This window comes from Podarcis pityusensis, assembly GCF_964106645.2.
Source record: "Podarcis pityusensis genome assembly, chromosome: 11".
NCBI classification, from domain to species: Eukaryota; Metazoa; Chordata; class Lepidosauria; order Squamata; family Lacertidae; genus Podarcis; species Podarcis pityusensis.
Genome location: NC_138036.1, coordinates 26214865 through 26238861, shown reverse-complemented (window position 1 = coordinate 26238861; position 23997 = coordinate 26214865). Strand labels below are relative to the sequence as shown.

Below are 23997 nucleotides of genomic sequence, written 5' to 3'. Positions count from 1 at the left end.
AGCAGCAGCTAGATTCCACAATCAGGAAACTAAGGAATGCCATAAAGATCAAAATACAAAAAAATGCATTTTCTAAGTCAGGTGCAAGCTAACTTTAAAATGGGCAGAATTCAATCGCTTTCATTTTATTTAGACTGGATACATTCAAGTCAGCATGTCCTATACAAGCTGAGAACAAGCTCAAAGACAATGGCTTAGACCTAGATTTGCTTTTCCTTTTGCTGTCCAAGTGACAGAAAGGGAGGGGGGAGCAAGTTTGACTGGTTTCTTCTTTCTTCTAAAGTCCCAGCAGTCTGCTAGAAGCATATTGTAAACAGCTTTATGTAATTTTTTGTCAAATAAACAGAATAAATAAAGCACACAAGCTTCTACATTTTGCACGGAACATGGTCATTCATTTCCCTCATTATCCATTTCATTACAAAACCAGTGCTCCCCCCCCCCAGGGGATACTCAAGGGTACGCAGTACTGGCACCTCTTTTTTGTTGTTGTTAAAAAAAGTGCGGCACTTACTACAACTTCATGGTAAGTACCGGCACCTATTTTCCTAGAAAAAAAAATGACCAAAACTCAACGTCACAAATGGTTTCCCTCAGGCAGTAGCAGACCTACATTTCTGGGACCCAGAAGCTTCAACTGTTATGGGGGCCCCTTTGCAACCAGCAACCATCTGTGCTACTGACTCTCAAACACTGGGACTGTTGAAATATATACAGTGGTACCTCGGGTTAAGTACTTAATTCGTTCTGGAGGTCCATTCTTAACCTGAAACTGTTGTTAACCTGAAGCACCACTTTAGCTAATGGGGCCTCCCACTGCCGCTGTGCCGCTGGAACACGATTTCTGTTCTCAACCTGAAGCAAAGTTCTTAACCCAAGGTACTATTTCTAGGTTAGCCGAGTCTGTAACCTGAAGCGTATGTAACCCAAGGTAACACTGTACAGCAGAAAATTAATCAATCAGAGTTGTGCAATTCAAATTGAGTCAACTAGATCCAATTTTTTTAAAGCAAGGTGGATTAGCTTCTGGGGCCGCCCCAGGATTAGGGACCCTGAAACATAACCTTCATTTATTTCATAGTAGATCCACCCCTGCCTTCAGGAGGTGGTGGAGTCTCCTTCCTTTGAAGTTTTTAAACAGAGGTTGGATGGCCATCTGTTGTGTATACTTTAGGTGGTATTCATGCATTGCAGGGGGTTGGAATAGACAACCCTCGGGCTCCCTCCCAATTCTACACTTCTATGATTCTAAGCAGGAATGATATAACCCCGTGTTAAAAAACTACCCAAACACAAATGTTAACTTATTAAAGAACAAAGGAATTAAATGTTAGTTTGCTTTTTCTAATGTCACCACATTTGTTCCTCAAAACATATATATCTTGTGTGCATTCCCTCTTTAGCCGTTTTATTTACAAAGACTACATTTTGTTTTAAAAGGTACCCTTAGGTTATGTTTTTTCAATCGCCGCATAAATATAGCCAAGTGAAACTAATAGAACAAGAGAGCATCAAGAGGATAAGAGTTCAATGGAGCAATGCTTTCTAGCCAGCTCTCCGCTGAAGTGTGAGCATTAAGTCTCATATTTCATCTACTGGTTCATTTGTCTGGCGCTAGAATCTCCCTTCTTTTGTTTTCATAGCCCATTTCACAGAACCCTTCCTTATGTACTAGATATCCTTTGATAAAGCTCATCATACATATCAGCTAAGGGTGGGCACACAATTTCCTATTGGGGACCAGCAGTACTTTCCAACTTCTTCCCTCTTTGTTGCCAACTCCAAAAGAAGAGGCAGCCCCCAAAATGGGGAAAAGAGGCAGGCAGATGAAGAGGAGGCTGCTCACGATGCATCACCCACCTCTCAGCACAAAGGCTTCTCTCCCCAGTCAGTGCCCAACACTATTGTTAAGGCATAAATGAGGGAGAAAGGAATGCCAGCAGGGCATCTTGGCCGGCCATCTCCTACTGTGCCCATTGGCAATCGTCAGCAAAAATAGCTACTGAGAAGGGATCAAGGGAATTGTCAATTTTCTGAGATGGTTGGGTTAAGCACAGCAGTGCTGAATGTCTTCCTTAAGAGGAAGCCTGTGACAAAAAGAATTAAAAAAGAGAGAGAGCGAAAGCGCCATACCATTATGAAAGCAAAACAAAAACACATTTAAGTTGCTGTATCATTATTATTACAGTGGGAGAAATAATTTGCGTAAATATTTTTAGAATCATACTGTTTCACTACAAAAATAGCTGTTTTTCTTTCAACTCTTAATCTGTCATTCAGTTTCATGTGATGTAGATATGCATACACATGGCCTGATTTTAGCTCTAACTGATTAGTGGCTTCCTCAAGTATTATATTTTCCTACATAGAGATCCTCAGACAATTCAGCCCTGGAACTGTCTTACTGGCAGTAAAAACCATTCACAACGAACTTCAAAAATTACAGCTGTACACTTTATTGATCTCCCTACAGGAAATTGTAACACATTTAGCAACCCGCAGGAAGTACACACAGAAGTTGTTTATATGCAATTGTCATCTTATAGACAGAGGCAGTAAGCAATAGCTAATAGGTAAAGTAAAGCTAAAGGACCCCTGAACAGTTAAGTCCAGTCAAAGGCGACTATGGGGTGTGGCGCTCATCTTGCTTTTCAGGCAGAAGAAGCTGGCATTTGTCCACAGACAGCTTTCCAGGTCATCTGGCCAGCATGACTAGACTGCTACTGGTGCATGGAGGACCATGACGAGTGGCAGAGCACACAGAAACACCGTTTTACTTCTCACCGCAGCAGTACTTGTTTATCTACTTGCACAGAAATAGTACACCAGGGATTTGAACTGCCGACCTTCTGATCAGCAAGCCCAAGAGGCTCAGGAGTTTAAAACCCCGCATCCCCCGTGCGATTTCTGTTCTCATCCTGAAGCAAAGTTCTTAACCCAAGGTACTATTTCTGTGTTAGCAGAGTCTGTAACCTGAAGCATCTGTAACCCGAGGTACCACTGTATTATAATCTCAATACATCTTCAGACATATTATTCACACCAAAATAAACATAAATATCACTATATACTTACTTTGGCAACATTTTTAACTGGTTTTCTCTGAGCTCCAAAATCTGGAGTTTAGTTAATCTGTAAAATAAACACTCAAGATTACCATTTAAAAGGCAAAGTATGCATATCTGAAATAAAATAAAGCTTGTTTATACAGCCAGTACAATAATTCAGATATTGGGCAAATTTCATTTGCAAATAAAAACTGGGTTCAAATATAGGCTGAACACATCTTTAATATCTAGATATTTTGCTTGCTTCAAAGAATTGTGATTCTTAGATCTAACGTGGGCAGAGGAAGGCATCATTCAAATCAAGGCTATACAAAATAACTACTTATTTTGGAATACTTTTGACAATCGTCTCTAGCAGAGACAAGCAGGAGATTCCAATTATCCCAAACAATTTTTGGTATTGTTTAATTATACTGTAAGCAAATTTCTTCCACTAAGCAATATAAATCTGCAACCACTCCACATCTGGCAAAACTTCCAAACATTTTATCTAGTAAAACTTCCAAACATTATTATTTTCTGTCCTACAAGTGAATTTTGATCTTAATTTTCTCTTAAACTTTGTTCAAGTTACATGTCTCTTATCAGTCTCTGGATTTATTTATTTTTGGGGTGTTGTCAGTTTTCTAAAATTTATGGCTCTCCTTCTATAAATGTGATGACCTAGACTGAACTCCATGCTGCAGCTGAGTCATAATTAGTGTCAAATAGGGCTTGGTTTTGTATATACCATATTTTTCGCTCTATAAGACGCACCCAATCATAAGACGCACCTAGTTTTAGAGGAGGAGAACAAGAAAAAAAATATTCTCTCCCTTCTCTGCGCAGCGCCTCTCCAGCAAAGCGGGAGGAGAAATGGTAGGGGCTCTGTTTCTCCTCCCGCTTTGCTGAAAGATGCTACGCAGCTTTCCCTCTCTGTGCAGTGCCTCTTCAGCACTGAAGAGGCGCTGCGCAGAGAGGGAAAGTTGCACAGCGCCTCTCCAGCGAAGCGGTCAGAACAGCAAGAGGGATCGCTGCTTTCGCCATCCCTCTTGCTGTTCTGGCTTCTGGGATAGCTGCACAGCCTGCATTTGCTCCATAAGATGCACACACATTTCCCCTTACTTTTTAGGAGGGAAAAGGTGTGTCTTATAAAGCGAAAAATACGGTAATGTCCATACAGCAAATTAATGTATTTGTCTAATTCCATCTTTCAGTGGGACTTTAAATCAATTATTCTAGCTCATCATATCCATTCTGAAAGTATTACTACATAACTCTGTTTGAAAGGTAGGGTTTGGAATTTACATCTTGCCTCTTAACCAACAACACGCCTTCTTCTGATCAATGCAACACACTATGTTCTACACAATTAAAAACAAGGTATTGATTTTCAAAAACCCATTTTCAAACTTACCTGCCAAAATTGGCTGGTAAGAACTCAAGAAAAGCATCATTCAGATATAGCTGTGTTAGATTTAACAACTGTGAAAATCCATCTGGAAGCCTAGACAAATTTAAACACATAAGAATTAGCAAACACAAGATCATATGCCTCATTTCAAAACACACTTTGTGTTCACTACTCACTGCTCAACTGACATGCTGCAATTTAAACAACAAAATAACTTACTTTGAAATGGGGTTTACGCTGGCCTCAACAATTGCCAAAACTTTACAGTTTTTGATATTTTCTGGAAACTCCTGTATGCCTGTAAAAGTAGACAGCACAAATGCACGTAAGAAAAAACCTGCAATAACCAAAATAATGGCAACTTAATTTTCTGAGATTATGCTGCTACTTTGCACAACTACATGACTTCTGTTTCACAGTCAATAGAGTTTCAGAGCTTCTGCTCAAGCTCTGGAGTAATGCGCTCTAATTATTACAGTCACACCTCCACTTATGCATCCCTCTGGGTACGTAAACTTCGGGATGCGAACGCGGCAAACCCGGAAGTATTTTTCTGGGTTCGCCAAGTGTGCATGCGCATAAGTGCTCTATGCGCCAAGCGCATGTGCAGAGGTGGTCCTCTGGTTGCGAATTCCTCAGGATGTGGTCAGACCTCCGGAATGGATCCTGTTCGCAACTGGAGGTACCACTGTATTGTGAAAACCACAGCAGCTTGCATGGACCTCATGTATTTCAGTGAATTTTCAAAAGCATCTGAATCAAGGTCTTCACTAGCTTTAGTTAGGGATACCTGCATGCTGCTGTTCCTTGGAACTATAGAAAAGTAAGAGAATGTGGTTTTGGTGGTCTTGGTTTTCATCTTAAAAAATCAACCTTCTGACAAATCGTAAATTAGACTTGAAAGTGAGCAGTAATGCCTGGTAAAATCTCAGAAGCCAGAGTTGCTACTGAAAAAAATTTCTGGTTGTCAAATAGCAAAGCTTCAAAGAGCACTCTGCCCTTCCTCATGACTAACAGAAGCAAAATTATGCAAAAAATGACATCATAACTAAGTTAAATCATGCAAATTTTGTTGGTTTCTACAACTGGTACAGGTTGTAGAATTCATATTTTCTAGTTACTTAGATGCTATACTATCCTAAGGTTGACCTCAGTGGGATATGGCTGATGCCTAGAAATACCAGTTGCAGTTGCATTATACATTGAATTCAGTTGTCTGACATTTCGTTTATGAATTATTAATTGTACATCTGTAGGGATGGCTTTTTGTTTTTAAGAGTTTGTATTTTATCTTGTTATCTTGTTGTACACTGCTTTTATGGCCTCAGGCTGTGAAGTAGTTTATACATTTGTAGAATACGTACATACATAAAGCAGAAAGGAAAAGGAGTTTAATGAGCACAGGAACACAGTGTCAGACATAATCTCTGAGGCACCATTAGTCTGCTTATGTATTATTGGAGCCAATGATAATTAATACAGAAACCAATCCTTCTTGTGATGTTTTAAAATGAGCATTTAGCATGTTAATCAGAGATAATGAAATGAAGCAGTTATTCAAGGGGAAATGATTTAGGAGGTAGACATACTACTTTGGCCCTTAAAAATCTAATAAGAACTGACTAAAGGGCAACAATAGTACAAATCTGAATGCCACAGTGCTCAGGTTGAGAGAAACTATTATTTTTTTCATCACACTACAAAACATTCATTTAAACAAAGTACATAATGGATAGCTACCTGCACACAAAAAATGGAAATATGTTCAAGAAATTATATTTCTTAAATTCCCAAGTTAATAAAGCTCCAACAAAAATTTGGAGTTTTCAAGTATTGGCTTAGTATGAAGCTTTAAAAAAAGACTAGTCACGAATACATCCATCTTGCAATGTTTGGACATCTTTGACGCACAACCATAGCACCTTCTGAATCTAAAGTTCTTCTTAGTATATTATTTATGATGTTTCCATACTACTTCCACATATCTATGGTGTACGTGTTATTAAATTACAACACTGCCATTCCCGATGCTAGACAAGCTATCTAATACGTGTCCAGCATTTAATTTATGAATGCCCACAGGAGAGGGAGGGAAGTAATCAGAAACATTTTCCTGCCCAATACGGTTTAATGAGCCAAAGTAGACTTGACATGGGAGATCCGCAATTGGATTTATTCAAGTATTTTTGTCTAAAAGAGCCAGAAGGTGGTAGAACTGTACCGGATGGAACCTTTGCCCCATGAAGTATTGGTGAACCTCTCTTATTTACAGGTTTTCACTGCTGTCTCCACCTGTGTTGTATTTAAATGACTATAGTGTAGGCAGGTATGTGTACATAATGTATATATTGCAGCACAATTAAAAGGAACAAGGCACTCTTAAAGACATGAGAAATAAGCCAAAGCCATGAAATGTGGCATGGGAATTTTCCATTGTGTTCTATGGATAATGGTCTGCACATTCCCAGCAATTCTCTACTGCATATTACCAAAACCTCCATGCACACGTTCATGTTGTAAATAACTTTGTGTTGTGGCACAGCACACATAATGGTAAACTTAATCATGGCTGAGTTTTTGCTACAAATCCAAAATCTACAGTATGGTTCTATTTTTACCAGAACCAACCAAAATGTCTAAGAGTCATAAGCAGGCTTTTGAGTTCTCCATAACTTTTTATCAGCCTGTTCATAAAACTCTGTGTGTGAGAGAGAGACATGATGCATTCCTGAAAGTCCGCAGTGGATAAGGTGGGATAGCAGGAGGAGTTTTGCAGGCGTAAAAAGAACTGCCTCACTCAATGCTGGGTAAGTTTTCTAGATGACCCCATAGCTACAGGGACAAAAAGGCAAATACCCCATTTTGGAAATACAAATTCTACAGGTTACTTGGATTGTCAGACTCTTTGTAAGAAAGAGAACAGAGAAACAAAGTAGTCTTCATATTATCAAAGCTGGATATTAATTGTAGGCATGCAATCTTTTGAAAGGCACTTTTATGGAATATTTTATTGCTTCAATCTCATTTTTAACATTTAGGATAGCATGAGTTTGGGTCTAAATGCTCTTGCAGTAGATTGCCATGGTACTATCCCAAGGCCACTTTATAGCTTAACTCCAAACTGTACGCCCATGACCTACTGTACTATACTAAGCAAACTTTTATCTATGTTACAGAGAAAAGGTGTCACTGATGCCCATGATACATATGAGATGGGAAGTAGTGAAGGTTGTACAGCTGTGAGATAATCTGTGCAATTTCCTCTAAGTCTTCTACATGACATGGCTGCAAGCTGTCTCCAGTTTCTCTCCATTCATTTGCCTAGTAAAGCTATCTAAGTGAAAATTCAAAAGTGGCAGCAGGCCAGAGCTACAATCCTGGTGGTCTGTCTTTCTCATTCAATGCTCTATAGAGAAGTGGTAGGGTGTGGAACTGTACTCTCCTATAACACTCAATAAGTTTCTTATAAATTTAGGAAAGTTAGATATGGCAAAAATTACAGCACATACCAAAATAATTAAGGCAGTATAACAATAATTCCTACCCAATTCCCAAGGCAGTCTGAAGACCCTAACCCCATAAAGGAGGGAATACATTGTGTAAAGTTGCAGACATTACACACTGCAAATTTCAAGTCTCAAAACAGTATTAAAACACATTAAATGATGCCAAATCTCAGCTGGTAGCTTTTTATTACAAACAGGAACACACAGGAATCATCTTGGCTGTGAGTCCTGGAAGACCTGCTCCCTGCCTTGCTGGCCATTTCCCACCTGGCCTGGGAGGATGGGTCCTTATTGACTCCAGCTGCAAAAGCAGAGGCTGCTGAACAGACTCTTGGGCTGCGGTATTGTTTAGGGGGGTTGTTGTGGGGTTTTTGTTGCTGTTTATATCACACACAAAGAGAGATTTTATTATGATTTATGTGGAAATTGTTTCAATTTGGTTGTGTAATTTTTAATGTTTTATATTTATTGTTTATAACCAACTTTGCTATGTTTGTAATCATGTAAATCTTTTCATGCTGTAAGTTGCATTGAGCATGGCTTTAACTATGGAAAGGCAGCATACAAATAAAATGATGATGATAACAGCATAAATCTTGGTTATACTTATTTGGTAATGGGGCATATTTTGGAATGAGGTTTGCCAGATACCTAATGTTTTCAGGCATTAAACTGAAACACTCGATATCAAATATAAAAGGGATGATAAGAGAATCCATATGAGTCTCTGTGAGCTCTCAATAGGTTTTATAAACCTGCACACTTAACACTTTAAATTTAGACCAAATACTCATTTGTAGAATAATGGGAATTGCAATGGCAACCAAGAAGAGACCAAGAAAATTAGGTGCTTCCTGCATCCTATTCACTTCAAGTTTACATGTTCATTTAATCTGCTGGCTTGAAGATCTGGGGTTTTAATATTGAGGGCTCTTGGACTTTTATGTGATTTCTGCACTAGGTTAAATAATGTGTTGGTCAGCTTATTTAGTAATTGATCTTGGGGTTTTTTTGAAATTTGAAATTTAATGTTTTAAACTGTGCTTACTGAAGTTGTGTTTTATATCTATGGTAAGCAATTTTGAGAGGAAGAGCAAGGAGGATCAGCTGAACGAACCTAAACAAGAAAGTGCCTACTCAGCCATCCTATACCCCTTCCGGCAAATAATTCCTCTTGTCCAGGTGAGTGTGCAAATGTGGAGTAGGTTCTCTCCTTATCACTAATTGGCAGGGGAGCAAAAACACTGAGAGTCAAAAGAGTAGCATTCTTAGCGCTCTCCAGCCTTTACTGCAAATGGGAGGAAGCTTATCCCAATCTTCAATATTATTACAGTATCGAGCTGCAAGCATCCAATTTACACAAGGTTAATCATTAAGATTGTAACAGGTGCACTGATCCTCAGAGGGGCAATATAGAAGGAAACGACAAGTAGAATGTGAGCAATTTAAACCAGGTATGTACGTTTTCCAAAAAAACCTTACATCCAAAGTTAGTTTCAAATCTGTGCTGTATCTTCCCTGTGGCACTCTCAGGTACATAGTTGTCTGATACAACCTTAATACCATCTGCATGAATAATTTCTCCCATTCACTCTCTGAGGGGTGCGGAGGGGAGACTGTTTTAACTACCTCTGAGCTTGAAACACAAGCAGCTTGCTAAACTTACATTTCAAAAAGGCCCCTCACTGTGACATGTAAAAATTTATAAGCTTAAGATATACAAATACATTTACACAGGCGAAATCCACTTCCTATAACCTCAAGACTGATACAGTACTGTGACCATTTGCTTTTCCTTTATACAGCTTTCAATGTGTGTGCGAATAGCAATGTCATGACTTAACCATCTTTTCCATAGGTCATCTTTTCTTAAAGATACCTTCTGCTTATAGTCACCGAGCTTAAACAGCTGCTGCTCAGACATGCCATGTACAGCCTCAGGCCAATGTTCCAGTAATACAGCATTCACACACAAGGCTTTTATGTCTCATCCACTCTTATTCCAAGCCCCGAATAGTCTTAATGTGCCTGGGAACTGAAGTTGTGTGTTGAGCTGCGAAGGGACAGTAGATTTCCTTTTTCTAATTATCTCTCTCATCCCAAGCACATAGATGGAAGTGAGGGGGCAATGGACTGTCTCCTCCTTGAAATAACTAGAAGCCATGCAAAAAGCAGCTTGCCAACGCCTCTTGAGCCAGGTTGGCAACCCATTTATAAATGGCAAGAATGAACTTTCTTCAAGGCAATTTACACAATAAGCGATTACCCTGAGGTTCTCAGGTGCACAAAGTTAACAGAACAGTCTGTCTTACAAACTTATGAAACTTAATTAAGAAAATAGTAGGCATGTGGCCAGATTCCAATAGAAGCATTGCCTTCTACGAGAAAACATTAAGGGAACAGAGATTAAAAGACTGCCTCCTAGCTCAAGTTTATGCAAAATATTTATATTTGTGACAGCAAGGAGACAAAATCTCGGTAAGAGATACAGTGGTGCCTCGCAAGACGAAATTAATTCGTTCGGCGAGTTTTGTCGTCTTGCGATTTTTTTCGTCTTGCGAAGCACGGTGTCGGGAAAGTTTTGGAAAAGCTTCAAAAATCACCAAAGTCTTTAAAAACCTCAAAAAAGGCTACCACACCACGTTCTATGAGTTGCTCCTCGAAGTCAAGTCACAACTGTATTAACGGTGTTAAGAAAAAGGAAACAAACTTGCAAGACGTTTCCGTCTTGCGAAGCAAGCCCATAGGGAAAATCGTCTTGTGAAGCAGCTCAAAAAACGAAAAACCCTTTCGTCTAGCGAGTTTTTCGTCTTGCGAGGCATTTGTCTTGAGGGGCACCACTGTACATTAAAAAGCAGAAAAAGAAACACCCTGCACTCATAGCAGCTTACACTGAACACTGTGAAAGGGACTGATAGTTGTTCACATGTTTGGTTTTAACTACAGGAAAAGGAATATAAGTGAATTGTCACCGTACCAGCTGAACAAAATGGTGAACGTGAAGACTGCAAACCATGTGGCAGCTAATTCAATAGCTACTTCCTATTGACTGGTAGTAGAAACGTAAGCCAGATTCCAATTATTTATATGATTTACTTACTCTCTCCAGACACATTGCAGTTCTTCACAAGCAATACCAAACTATGGCTTGGTGTTGCAAGAATGAGCATGAAGTTTGTAAACTCACTTTCCCCACCCACCCTCCGAGATCCTGAATCTGAGTCCTAATTTCACAGCAAAATGCAGTTTCACCTGGTTTGTTTCAACAGTCAAAAATATGATTTGCTGTTGCGTGAAAACCAAGTTTACAAACCATTATTCGGTCATGCTTTTAAGGCAAGTGTAAACCGTACTTCAGAAAACCATTCTATTCCAGGAGGCATTTTAAGTTGTATTATGTCAAGGGTCAGCAAACTTTTTCAGCAGGGGGCCAGTCCACTGTCCCTCAGACCTTGTGGGGGGCTGGACTATATTTTGAAGAAAAGAACATGAACAAATTCCTATGACCCACAAATAACCCTGAGATGCAATTTAAATAAAAGTACACATTATACTCATGTAAAAACACCAGACAGGCCACACAAATAACCCAGAGATGCATTTTAATAAAAGGACACATTCTATTCATGTAAAAACACGCTGATTCCCAGACCGTCTGCGGGCCGGATTGAGAAGGCGACTCGGCCGGATTTGGCCCCTGGGCCTTAGTTTGCCTACTCATGTATTATGTCTATGGAATCTATTATTTTACCTGTGCTTTTTGTTTAAAAACCCTTATTATTTGATTAATTATTTGATTACTATGTAAACCATTTTGTGACCATCTATGGTGTAAAATGGTCTATAATATTCGAAAGAAAAATAAATAATTAACTGTTTTGGTTTTCTGCTGCACTAAAATGAGGTGAGGGGGAGGAAACCGTGCTCAGTCCTGAGATTCTGGGCTAATTAAATCTGAACAGCTAAAATCTTATCTCACATTGCTATTGAAGTACCAAAACTGTTTGATATTTCCAACACTGGCCAAGTTAATCAAAAGCTTGCACTAGTTCACCTCAAATACACCAATTACCAATAGAACTCATAATACTGTCAATATGCATTACACAAGCGTGGCAATGTTTTTTAAAAAATGTATTTTTGTTTCTGGATTTGGCTTTTAACTATTTTTCTCCACCAGCCCCAGGCATATGGCAAAAGCTCTTAAGGAGCAACTGAGTTCTATGCCAGTTTTCCCTAAGCTTGGAAGAGTGGGAATGAGTTCTCTGCCAGACTGCCCTGAGCCATCACTCAGCTTGGGTGTCTGACAGAGAGCAATCAAATGCAAAATTGCAATCTCCACTATAGTTTCCTCCTATTTGCCTATTATAATCCAGTGTAGTTTAGGGATGTATCTTCTGAAGAAGAAGAAGACGCTTGTCTCACCAATGCTATTCTATTAACATTTGAAATAGTACACAATAACGTATTACTTCCCTAGGTGTATAGAAGGTTCAGAATGAACTGCTGATAAATCAAGGAGAATCTGAACTTCTACAAACCAGAAGCAAACAAACCCAGACTGTATTACATTAATTGGACAGGTATACATGCTAATGTTACTGTCATTGACCAATGCTATAAAACATCTGAAGCAATAGGATCTGGACAGGCTGATTAATAAATAGATCAGAGAGACCAGTATGTTTGCTGAATAAAATACCTCTATTGAATTATTTCACTAACAGAAAATAAAGTGTTGCCTGAATACTCTCTCTCGTTTTAGAATTTAAACATTTAAGCACACATTTTCAAGCCTTTCCTTTGATTTTCAGCAGTGGTAACTTGGTCTAAAAATGACCGCATTGGGGTCTTATCTGGCACTCCATTCAGATCAATTCTCTACCTACGTCCCAGTGTGATCCTTCTGATTTGCCAAGTATGGTGTCTTGATTATTTTACATATAATCCAAGCTGAGAGATCAAGGCACTTTTCAACAGTTGCCTCACAGCTATGAAATTCCTCTCACTTCAGACTTGTCAGAAGCCAAGCCTAAGTGTGCGCATTCTAGGAATATTTCAAGTTTTAAAATGTGTTGACTGCTGGAGCCTATGGGGGGAGATTTATGGGGGGGGTTATAATCACCTTAGTTTATTATTTATTTTAACTTATTCTATACAACCATTCAGGTGTGTGTTTTTTAAAAAAAACTCTCATGGTGGCTCACAGCAGTTGTAAGCAATCCTGAATAAATGGGGGGGGGGGGAGACAAGAAACAAAAGTAATCAATTTAAAAAAATCCAGTAACTGATAAGAAAGCACATTGAAAACAACAGATATAAACTAAGTAACATGCTAGAAGCCATGGTTAAAAAGTTTTAGGGAATGAACAAGTGACAGAAATCAATGTTTTACAAGCTAGAAAGTAAGTTTTAATGCTCTTAGTTCACATCTCCTTAGGCTATTGATTTGAAGAAAAGGTCACATAGGAGTTGCAAGCATCCAGCAAAAAACCAGGTCAACTTTTGAGCGTTGTGATTTTGCCCTGCACTGACAGGAAGCAAAAGTGGTATTTGGTTTAGGTACACAACTGTGCCTCTGTATAGCATGGCATTTGAAGTAAGGCTGAGAATACAGACAACAGAAAGGGAAAACCCTACATAACAATACCACAAGATTGTTAATTAAGAGGAATGGGAAGGAATTCAACTCCTGTGTCCATCAGCACAAGGATTTTCGCTTGTGCAGCAGATCTTTCCCTGCTCTCTTCTCACTGTGCAGGTCCTGAACCCTTGCCACATCTACCCCAGAACTTTGTGGGAATGTTTAGAACAGATTGGAGTGGGGTGAGGGGAGGGGAATGAGAGAATCATGTTCACTTAGAACTATGTTAGAGACAAACAATATTTTTTTTACAGAAACTCAACTATTACAGGTCAATCAAAAAACTGAAATTTATACACTGACACAGCCTTGCTCTTCAGTGCTTTTGATTGTTTCAACAAAAAAACTCACCATTCTTGCTGACATCCAGTTCCCTGAGGTTAATGAGATTTGCTATGGATGCAGGCAATGTTGTTAGATCATTGTCCGGCAAACTCAACTTGTGCAGAGACTGACAGTTAAAAAGTTGCTATTGAGACAAAGACCAAAAAAGAGAGCATATTATTGTAATATGCTAGGTTTAAACTTCTTAAAGCCCAGCTACTGAGTCAAAGAAATGATATAGTGTTCAAAATAATTTGCAAGAAATATTTTACGTTCCATGATTTTGAAGCTATTAATCACATACAAATAACCAAAGCTAATCTTGTACATTAAGAGTTTTAAAGGACACTACAAATATTCTTATAAAATTGTTGGCAAAAAACTTACTTCATAATAATTATTTATTAAGTATTAATCTGTCTATACTGATAATCTGTATTTTAAAGCAAAAAATAAATTGTTAACAAATTAATAACACAGCATAACACTCCTTTCTGGTGAACGCATGGGTAAAACATACTAAAGTTTACCAAAAAAAACAACCCCCAAAATCCACAGCTCTTCATAGTTAATATTCAAAACTGATTCCACTCCAGGAAGAAACACAGTTAAATGCATTTAGGGAAACATGGCTAGAAGCCATGAGAGGCAAAAAAGCAGTGGAGTCTTGTAAACACTGTAGCTGTTGTAGATCCTAGAATCCCTTGAAAACTTCTTGCAATTCAAAGCCCACAAGCCCTGAATTTAAGACATGTTTCATGGTAACCAACCTAGAAGATGTCAAATCATGAGCAGAGAGAAGATAATCTCATGAAATGAAAGTGAGATTGGAATCAAGGACTGTGTACATCAGATCACTTTACAGACGAACCCTTGAAAGCCAGGGATTATCTCCAAACTGATTATGGAACAGAGACCAGTTTGCCCAAGGGCACCTAATGAATTAATGGCAGAGGCAACTTCAAACACGGGACTAGCAGATTTGTAGCTAAACCCCTTGTGCTCTTTAGTATCCTACTGATTCAAAACTAGCAATCCATCACTGAGGACTACAATATATATATATTGAGGGTAAGTCTATATATTGTGATAATTCTGGCCACTGGAGGAAAATGACAGATCTGAGAACCAGAGTAGTATAGTGGAGAGAGTTGGATTAGAATGGGGAGACCAAGGTTCAAATCTACACTTGGCCATGAAGTTCACTTGGGCTGCTCACCATCATTCAACCTAACCCATCTCACACAATGATCGTGAGGAACTATGTAATAAATAACAGTAAAGTAGTAAGTTACTAACATAAAAATTTTAAGCATTCAGATAAAATAAATAGTTATTAACCTGATATGAGTTGTACATATTAATGAAATATAATTTTAGCTGGAGGTAGTAACAAAACATTGGTATCTTGTTTAAAGACTCAGATTTTAGATTCCCACCCCCATCTTAAAATCACATGCTAGTATATTTGTAATGGTTGCAGCCAAGGGGGTTTCAGGAAGCAGTTTGGCTTCAAAGGGCTTCCTCTGGTACTTTAAATCTAAACCACTTCCTCTGCAGAGAAGAAAATGTTTCATTTTTAAACAGCATTTTCCCATCAGCAAAGAGTTAAAGGAGGTACCTATCTGAAAGTGTGCTCCCAGAGCTAATCAGCTGAATGCCACCCATAGAAGTTCAAAGGAGGTTGCTGAACAACTGATACAGCAACCTCCTCTAAAAAAGCACTGTCAGTGCCATAACGATGTCCAGGTGGGTGGTCCCACCCATCTGTCAAAGTTGGCCGACCCCTGCCTTACCTCATGGTAACAAAGCAACTTTGCTGTTTTGAGGAGTGGTGGTGAAATTTGCCACCCTCATGGCTTACAATTTTCTTCAGTAGTGGTTCTGCAACTTTTAAAAAAAGCTTTATTGTCCCATTGCCACAGGTGTATAGAGCCCCTCCTGGTGGTCTGACACCACTAGTTTTCTTCCCAAATACCTTGGACATTATGGGTTGTATTCCACTTTTATTCAGAGTAGACCCAATGAAATTAATGAACCCAAGTTCATCATGTTAATTTCAATGTGTCTACTTTGCGTAAAAGTTATCAGTGAAATACAACCCAGTATCATTCCAGAGCATTGTGGAGGAGAAAAAGTGACAACTGCTACCCTCTCCCCAGAATGGTGGCTGCAGTTAGGGCTCATCATTCCCACACACAAACACACATTCAGGAATGACACCGCATCTGAGGTGTTTTGAGAAAAAGTAAATAGTATCCAGCCTACTGAGACGGGAGTTCTGCTATTGCCACTCCCAATACCTGCATCTGTAGCACAATAAGTACTATACAAAACACAAACAAGTTACTGCTGCCACTTCTAAAGGCAAGCTCCTCCTCCCCATAATCAGAAAAATGGACCCCAAATTCACTGGCTGCAAATGAGGCTGCAAAATTCAGCTGCCATTTAATATTAACCATGGTTCACTTTGGTGCGGACCAGCACAGGACCAGAGAAGTATGTTCAGCAATACTGGCTATCGGTGTTATAAAGCAACTAGAAGATTATCAGTCCATCCCCTGTCCTTGTGCACAAATGTGCACGTGAGCACTCTTCTCTCACTCACTCACACAATTAGAAGCTAACATACCTTTGGAAGTTCTTCAATTTGATTAGCATCTAAATAGAGTTCTTCCAATGTCTTTTCGAAAGTAAAAATCTCCTTCGGCACCTGCTCCAAGCTGCAATGAGAGTAATCAAGTGCAGTGACAGTTTCTTCTTCTCCACGCAAACAGCGGCATGGCACCAACCGCACGAACAAGTTCCGCTTTGTTGTCATTTTCAGGCACTCTTGTAAAAAGAGGAAACAAATCATTATAAAAACAGCAATAGACTTAGGATGCTGCACAAAATACTGCCATATACTTTAGCAAGGATAGAAAAGGTATGTAAAGGAAAAGGCCTTTGGACTAAAAAGTAGTATATAAATAAGCAATAATGTATAAATATTAGTACTGTGAAAGCTGACAGTTACACAAATCTGGGTTTGGGTTTTTTTAAAAGGTCATACCCATACAGTTCTTCAGATTAAACTATCTCTCAGCAGAAATAGTGACCTCTTCATGCTACTCTACTCCTTCATTAAGAGTAGAATCCAGCCATGCAGTCAACTATAACTTTACTCAACTTGCAAAGCATCAGGGTGTTAAGGGAGTAAATACTCAAATGTATATATCATGGTTTATATACATAAGCCTTGTGACCAACCATTCCATAAGGGCACCACCCTATCCCCCCCCCTCCTTCTCTGTGTGCTGTAAGTCAGTACTTCCTGAGTTAACTAACCATGGCTGCTTTGCTTCTCTTCTAGTTCTTCTGCTGCTGCACTACTCAGAGCTAAGCCATATCCAAACTCAGACTCATAGTTTGTCTGCCTCAGACAAACAAGCAGTAAACCAAAAACAAACATATTTTGCCTGAAGCAAGACAAACCACAAGCCCAGGTTCAGATGTAATGCATTTAAACTAAACCATGGCTTAGCTCCAGTTTAAAGTTTAAAGTTTAATGGCTGGATTGATAGAACAATAAGAGGTAAAGGGCACAGGTAAGGGATTACCTTTTTGAACATTTCTCTTCTTCCAGGCCTTTGTCTGGTTAAGCAATCTATGGCCTTTTAAACTTGGGGTGTGGGTGTGTTTGTTTGTTATGGGGCCAACTCCCATCTCTTGCCGGGGCTCAACTTGTGCCAGTGCCTTCTGTCAAGAGTTTGGGTGTGCCTCCACGGAGCTACTGCAAAGGTGGCATTTTTCCATCTCCGCCATATCAAACAGTTGGTCCCTTACCTTTCCCGCCCTGATCTGGCCACAGTGATCCATGCAACCATCACCTCCAGGCTTGACTACTGTAACTTGCTCTACATGGGGCTGCCCTTGAAGTTGTCCCAGAAACTCCAACGAGTGCAGAATGCTGCAGCGAGACTCCTTACGGGGTCCTTGCCGCGGGACCACATTCACCCAGTGCTTTTCCAACTGCACTGGCTCCCGGTGGAGTACAGAGTCAGGTTTAAGGTGCTGGTTTTGACCTTTAAAGCCCTTTGCGGCCTAGGACCCTCGTACCTACGGGACCGCCTCTCCTGGTATGCCCTGCAGAGGACCTTAAGGTCCATAAATAGCAACACTCTAGAGGTCCCAGGCCCTAAGGAAGTCAGATTAGCCTCAACCAGGGCCAGGGCCTTTTCAACACTGGCTCTGGCCTGGTGGAACACTCTGTCTCATGAGACCAGGGCCTTGCGGGATCTGATTTCTTTCCGCAGGGCCTGTAAGACAGAGTTGTTCTGCCTGGCCTTTGGCTTGGAATCAGCCTGATCCCCTCCCCCGCTTTCCTTTTCCTTCTGTTATGGAACCCCTATTTGGGGACTTCCCTGGCTTTTTTCTGGCCCACGTAGGACCAGTCTGGATAGTTGGCCTTGATGAAGATCTGACATTCCCCCCCCCCCCAAACAGTTTTTGATCTGGGCTTCCACTGAAATGAGGCTGCATTTTAAGTTGTATTTTAATCAAATGTTTTTATACCTGATGTTAGCAGCCCTGAGCCCGGACTTGTCCAGGGAGAGTGGGGTATAAATCATCATATGCATTTTTGTGTTTTTATATTGCAAACCATCCTGTGATCTTCAGATGAAGGATGGTATAGAAGTTTAATTAATAATAATAATAAATAGAAAATGAAGTATTGCTAAAATTTGAATTACAAAAGTAAACAGCTAAATTGTTTCTTCTTCATTTCCTGATTACTTTTATAAGCATATATACAGTTAAAGGTATCGCTAAAATTTTATTTGGTATCCAAAGCTAAAAAATAGTAAAGAAAATAGTTTAAAAACCAATGTGATTGAAACACTACTTTTTTATCTAATTCAATGGGGCGGAGGGTTAAACTTACCACTGGGTAATGTTTTTCTCCCTGCTACTTCTTCCCTGAGCTTTCATAGCCAACATTCTGGGAAAGAAAAAGAAATGACAATCTTAGGCAAAACTATGAATCTGAAAAAGCAGGATCCCTGCTTCCCTTTCATTTCTATTACATTTATATATACTGAACAGAAAAAATCAACTTTACAATTCCATTATTCTATGAACCTCCTAACATTCTGGAGATTCTATCCTATATTTCTAAAAACCAGCATCATTTAGAAAACTCACCAAACATCCTAGGTACACATTTTAAATTTAAAGGCAGAGAATAGGTAAAACGACAAAGTCTAATTTGCCATCCACTTTATTACTGCAATGGTTTCTCCAAAAGATTCAGAGGCATTCATTTAAATATCAAAATAAAATCAAAAGGAAGTTCATAGACCATGAAATGTTACATTTTGACTATGTATGTGTTAATATAGTTAAACCTACACCAAATTTTAAAAATGAGAATCATCACACTCAGTAGAAAAACAGTACCCACCATGATCAAAAAACCAAGTGGCACCCATTAACCTGAAAACAATGTCCCAGATTATTATTACAATTAAAGGGATCCATTTATTTATCTCAAGACTGATAACTACACTAGTAATCAAAAGGCCAGTCTACATAGTTTTAGCTATCTACATTTATAGAACACAATCTCTCTGTATGAAGCAGATGGCAGTTAGTTACCACCCCATATTTATTTATTTTAAGATCCAGGAAGACAGAATTGTACAAGTCAGCCAATATTGTCTCTAACCTATACTTAATGTTTTCAGAATATATGACAAAATATGTGAAACAATCTTAGGGAAGTTCTGATGTATAAACAATCTGTACAAGGAACATATAAAACCCTTATCATGCATGACGGTATATTCATAATATCAATGAAAACACTGATTTCCTATTTACATAAATACAACTAGGGCATGTAAGCTAGTGGATTTTTCTAAGGAAAACCATGATTTTGCTTAGGTTATTGTTCCTCTTATGATAGTTTCACACATGGAAGAAGCACAGGAGACCAGGAAGCTTTACATTTCAGCAGTACCCTGATTTTAACAGATAAAGCTATGATTTTAACATAGACCCTTGTCAAAACTCTCTTTCAAATGAGCAACGCTGGTTCTTATACAAATCCTCAATGTATTGTGAACTATGTAACACATGCACATTGTGAGCACAATTCTTCACCATGCAGGGGGCAAAAGAGATCTTGTGTACAGAGGGATCCTGATGGGGCATATCATGGATTTTCTCTCCATATGTTGGCATCACACCAAATGGAGATTATATGAGGCACAAACAGACTTCCTGTTTCCTGCAACAGTCTGGAAGGCAGGGCATTTGTTATGCCTTATGGTCAGGGCAGATGTGTGGAGTTTGGGAATCACTGCCCTACTGCGATCCCTCCACATATAGAGAAGGGTTTTATCCTGTGTGTTAGTATAGGTATGCTGAATCAGGGTGGTTATTACACAGCCCATGACTTCTTTTGTAACCTGCATTAGAATTCAGCTTCTTAATTTTTTAAAAAATAGGCTTTTAGTTGTGGCTTTAAATAGATATTTTTAGGCTAATAACAATACACCCCAAAGGCTAAGAAAACAGAAAAGAAGTTTGATAAATATTTAAATGGTTTATCATGTGCCTCAGTTTAGTCAATGAAGAAGTTACATGTAGCAAGTTAATATTGTATACAACCGAGACCAGACCTTAGAATGTTTCCCTGTCACCAAAATTGTAGTTTTTGAAAAAACTACAATTGCTTAATTGTTTGATAGGTATCATTCATACAAAGCATGTGTATGTGTGCCCACACACGTTTTCTGTACAGCCATCAACAAGTGCAATTACAATTTATTATTTTTATGGTCTAATCACTAAAAATACACTGGAGTCAAGTGGGGGAAAGAAAAAAACATTCAAGCTCAGCAGTAAGATTAATGGACTAATTCCATTATAGATAGAGGATTTGCTGTAAAACCATTAAGAGATCAAAAATGAGACAGCTTGATAATGTCACAGATAAAATAATTCAGCCTAGTTTAATCTGATCTCACAAACAGGGACTATGTGATGCCTTTTCTTAGTTTCTGATAGGATGATATTAAGAAAGCTGTAGAATATTTCACATGAGGGACAGTGACCTAATTCTCACTAGAGGTGGTAAACCTGCATCTGGGCTGTCAGAATGCAGATGGTGATTCACAGGACAGGACTGTCTGCTCTCTAATGGGAAAAAGCGGCTTCTAGACAAAGAAAACTAGAATGCCACAATGAATGCTATGCTAGAAGTCTTCTCCCTGATAGGCCTTTCTCTATTTGTTGTCTGAATGGATATGCACCCCAGACACAGATGTACTACCTCAATGAGCACTATTATTGTTAATTTTTTATTTACTTTGTATACTGTCCTTCACCCACAGATCTCAAGGCAGTTCACAACCATCAGGGACTGTCAGAGGCAAAAGTATTTTATCTGAACAAGTCTGGAATAAAATTCTAGTATAGCATGATCAGTAATATTTGCTATGATATCCTATAAGGAAGAAGTTATAAAATTAGGCACATTGTGGACTAATTTTAAAACAGAAGCTCTTACAGCAGCACGATGTTTAAATCAGACATCCAGCAGACTAAAAACAGTTTCAGAATGGAATCTCTGTTGCATCATTCCAACTATAAACCCTATAAAACAGCAAACATGTCCTCTCATTTAGGGTTCAACATAATAGCTCAAGCAAAGAACACATTCCAAATGTTTTGTAGTCCTAACATTCAGGAAACGAAGGCCATGACTGCAAGGGAAGGAGCATATCCATTACAAGAGGAGAGCGGCTTCTCTTTTAAAGAAGATGCAAAATGGGTTATCCACACTGCCTTTGAAACCCTACACAGCAACACCAGAAATTATTTATTTATTTAACCCAACTGCAGCCCCAATCCAAACAGTTGTCCATTATGGTTTACACAAGCATACTCATGTTAAAGGGGTCAAATTAATACTAATTTCCAAGTCAGTTTTTAAGGAAGAAAGTAGCTAGGTTATTTAGAATCCGTGTGTGTGTGTGTGTGTGTGTGAGAGAGAGAGAGAGAGAGAGAGAGAGAGAGGGGAGACACATCAGCACCTACCCTGTGGTCCCCCCCCCCAAAAATAAGCTTCCTCTCCAGATCCCCCAGCACACCTAAGCCAGATGATCATGCAATTATTTCTATGCAGAATCTCCTCCAATCCTGGATACATGAACTAAAAATTTCCCTAGGGACTTCTCTCTATTTGGAGGGAAGGAATCATTCTGGACCGCTTACAATCTCATCATGGGCATGTAAGTGTGTGTTAATATCTGAACAGCCGTTCAAAGTCTGTATATGACAGCAGCTCATTACAGCAAGTTTAGTTTGGGCAAGCATAGCTTAACAATGATAAAATTCCCCTTCCAACTTTTCACCCAAAAACAACAAAACATTATGCCAAGAATACATGCAGACAGTGTTCAACAGTAAGTTATTAACTGACAATTTTAATGTTTGAATCATGGATCCTTATAATGAGGTTGAATTTCTACAGCAACCAATACAAATAATAAGTCCTATTAGTTGCCTTTTTTAAAAGTAACATTCTTTAAAAAGAAACAAAACACATGTTTTCCTCCTTTTTTTCCAAGTGACTAGTTGCAATTACAGAAACATGAAGTACCATTTTCAAACCCTATTAAAACCTACCATGGAAAGCAGTTTTCTCTAGTGCTTACAAGTAGAAAACTAGCTAAAATGTTTGGGGGGGGAGACTTATTGCAAAGGATCAGATCTTTACTTAGTGGTTCAGTTCAGATATCACTAATTCCTCAAACCATGGTCATGGGCATCAGGACATACAATGGGAGAGAGAGGCTCTCTTCTCCATTTCCGCATCCTTGGTCCTGACTCCCCAGGACATAAGTGTTTGCTGTGTATACTATGAAGTCACATACTAAATGAGCAAAACTGTGGTTACATTAACCTTCAAACCATGATTTGAAGTGGCCTTCCAAATTAACAGTTTATAGAGATTAGCACCTTCCCAATTAAGATGTGATGGCCAGCTATGTGAAAGGAACCCAGGAAGTGGGAGAAGGAATGAGTGGTTCATTATTAGCCCTCCAAAATCAACTGTTTGGAGAATCATTTGAATTTAACCAACATCTCTTCTAAATGAAATAAGCAGTGCGCATACTAATGCTTTAGTAAAAATTTTAAGCGTAACTCTTAAATCACTTACATACACAAACATGGAGGGGTGGAGATAAAAACTGGAGCAAACAGCTATTACTTTGATTTCCACTATTAACATATTATTATTTGAACACAGGCAGCCTTCTTTTCTGAGTAATCATAATCTCTGCATGAAGCTCTGTGGAAATGCCTCCCCCCCCCCGCACAACACAAGCTAGAAAACAGGTGACAGATCATCTCCAATTCAACACTTCACAATGGTTCCCAAACTGACAGCTTTATTTTATGTGCTTCCTCGATTTACTTGCCTGCTAACAGCCAATTAAGCTTGACAGATTATTATGTAACCAGTTTAAACTGAAAACATGCTCTTGAATCTTATTTAAGAACACTCCTCACTACAAAATGCTCACTGGACACTGCACTTGGATCCCAATTGTCAGCTATGTTGGAACTCAAGATTAAAAGCTATGGGATAAGTTTACAAATCTAATATCATCAACCTACAATCTTGTAATGACTTAGGATGCAACCCTATGCACACATCAGGTGGGGAAATCCCACTGAAGTCAATTTGTCTGACTTTTGAAGATTCTTATGGCACTTAAATTCAAAGCTTGCAAGCAGCCAACGTGTAGAAATCGAAATGCTTAGCATCTCCCCCCGCCCCATGCACAATAGTTATTTAGATACTATATTCTCCAGTGACATCCTGAGGTTCCCCCTCCCTTTTGGACTGCTACCATTGTTTTCTACTTGCTTCCACTCAATGTCTTACTAATTGTATTCAAAGTTCAATTCTTGTCAACATTTCCTGAATTTTCGTAAGTACTTCCCTTTTACTATTTAAAATTGTTTTATTGCTCAATTTGTTTTACAAAGAAGATCCTTAAATAA

General features: G+C 38.9%; 1 protein-coding gene across 2 annotated transcripts in view; it reads right to left on the bottom strand.

The window, feature by feature from the left end:
• ERBIN (erbb2 interacting protein) overlaps positions 1-23997 on the bottom strand; it is an 84126-nt gene that overhangs the window by 35520 nt on the left and 24609 nt on the right. For both annotated transcript variants that reach the window (XM_080972282.1, XM_080972283.1), the window contains exons 2-7: positions 18860-18916; positions 16568-16765; positions 13963-14080; positions 4681-4759; positions 4465-4554; positions 3076-3132 (exon numbers count right to left, since the gene is read on the bottom strand). In XM_080972282.1, coding sequence (XP_080828408.1) covers positions 3076-3132; positions 4465-4554; positions 4681-4759; positions 13963-14080; positions 16568-16756 — 533 coding nt within the window. In that variant the 5' untranslated portion in view covers positions 16757-16765; positions 18860-18916. The remainder of the gene's footprint in view (positions 1-3075; positions 3133-4464; positions 4555-4680; positions 4760-13962; positions 14081-16567; positions 16766-18859; positions 18917-23997) is intronic.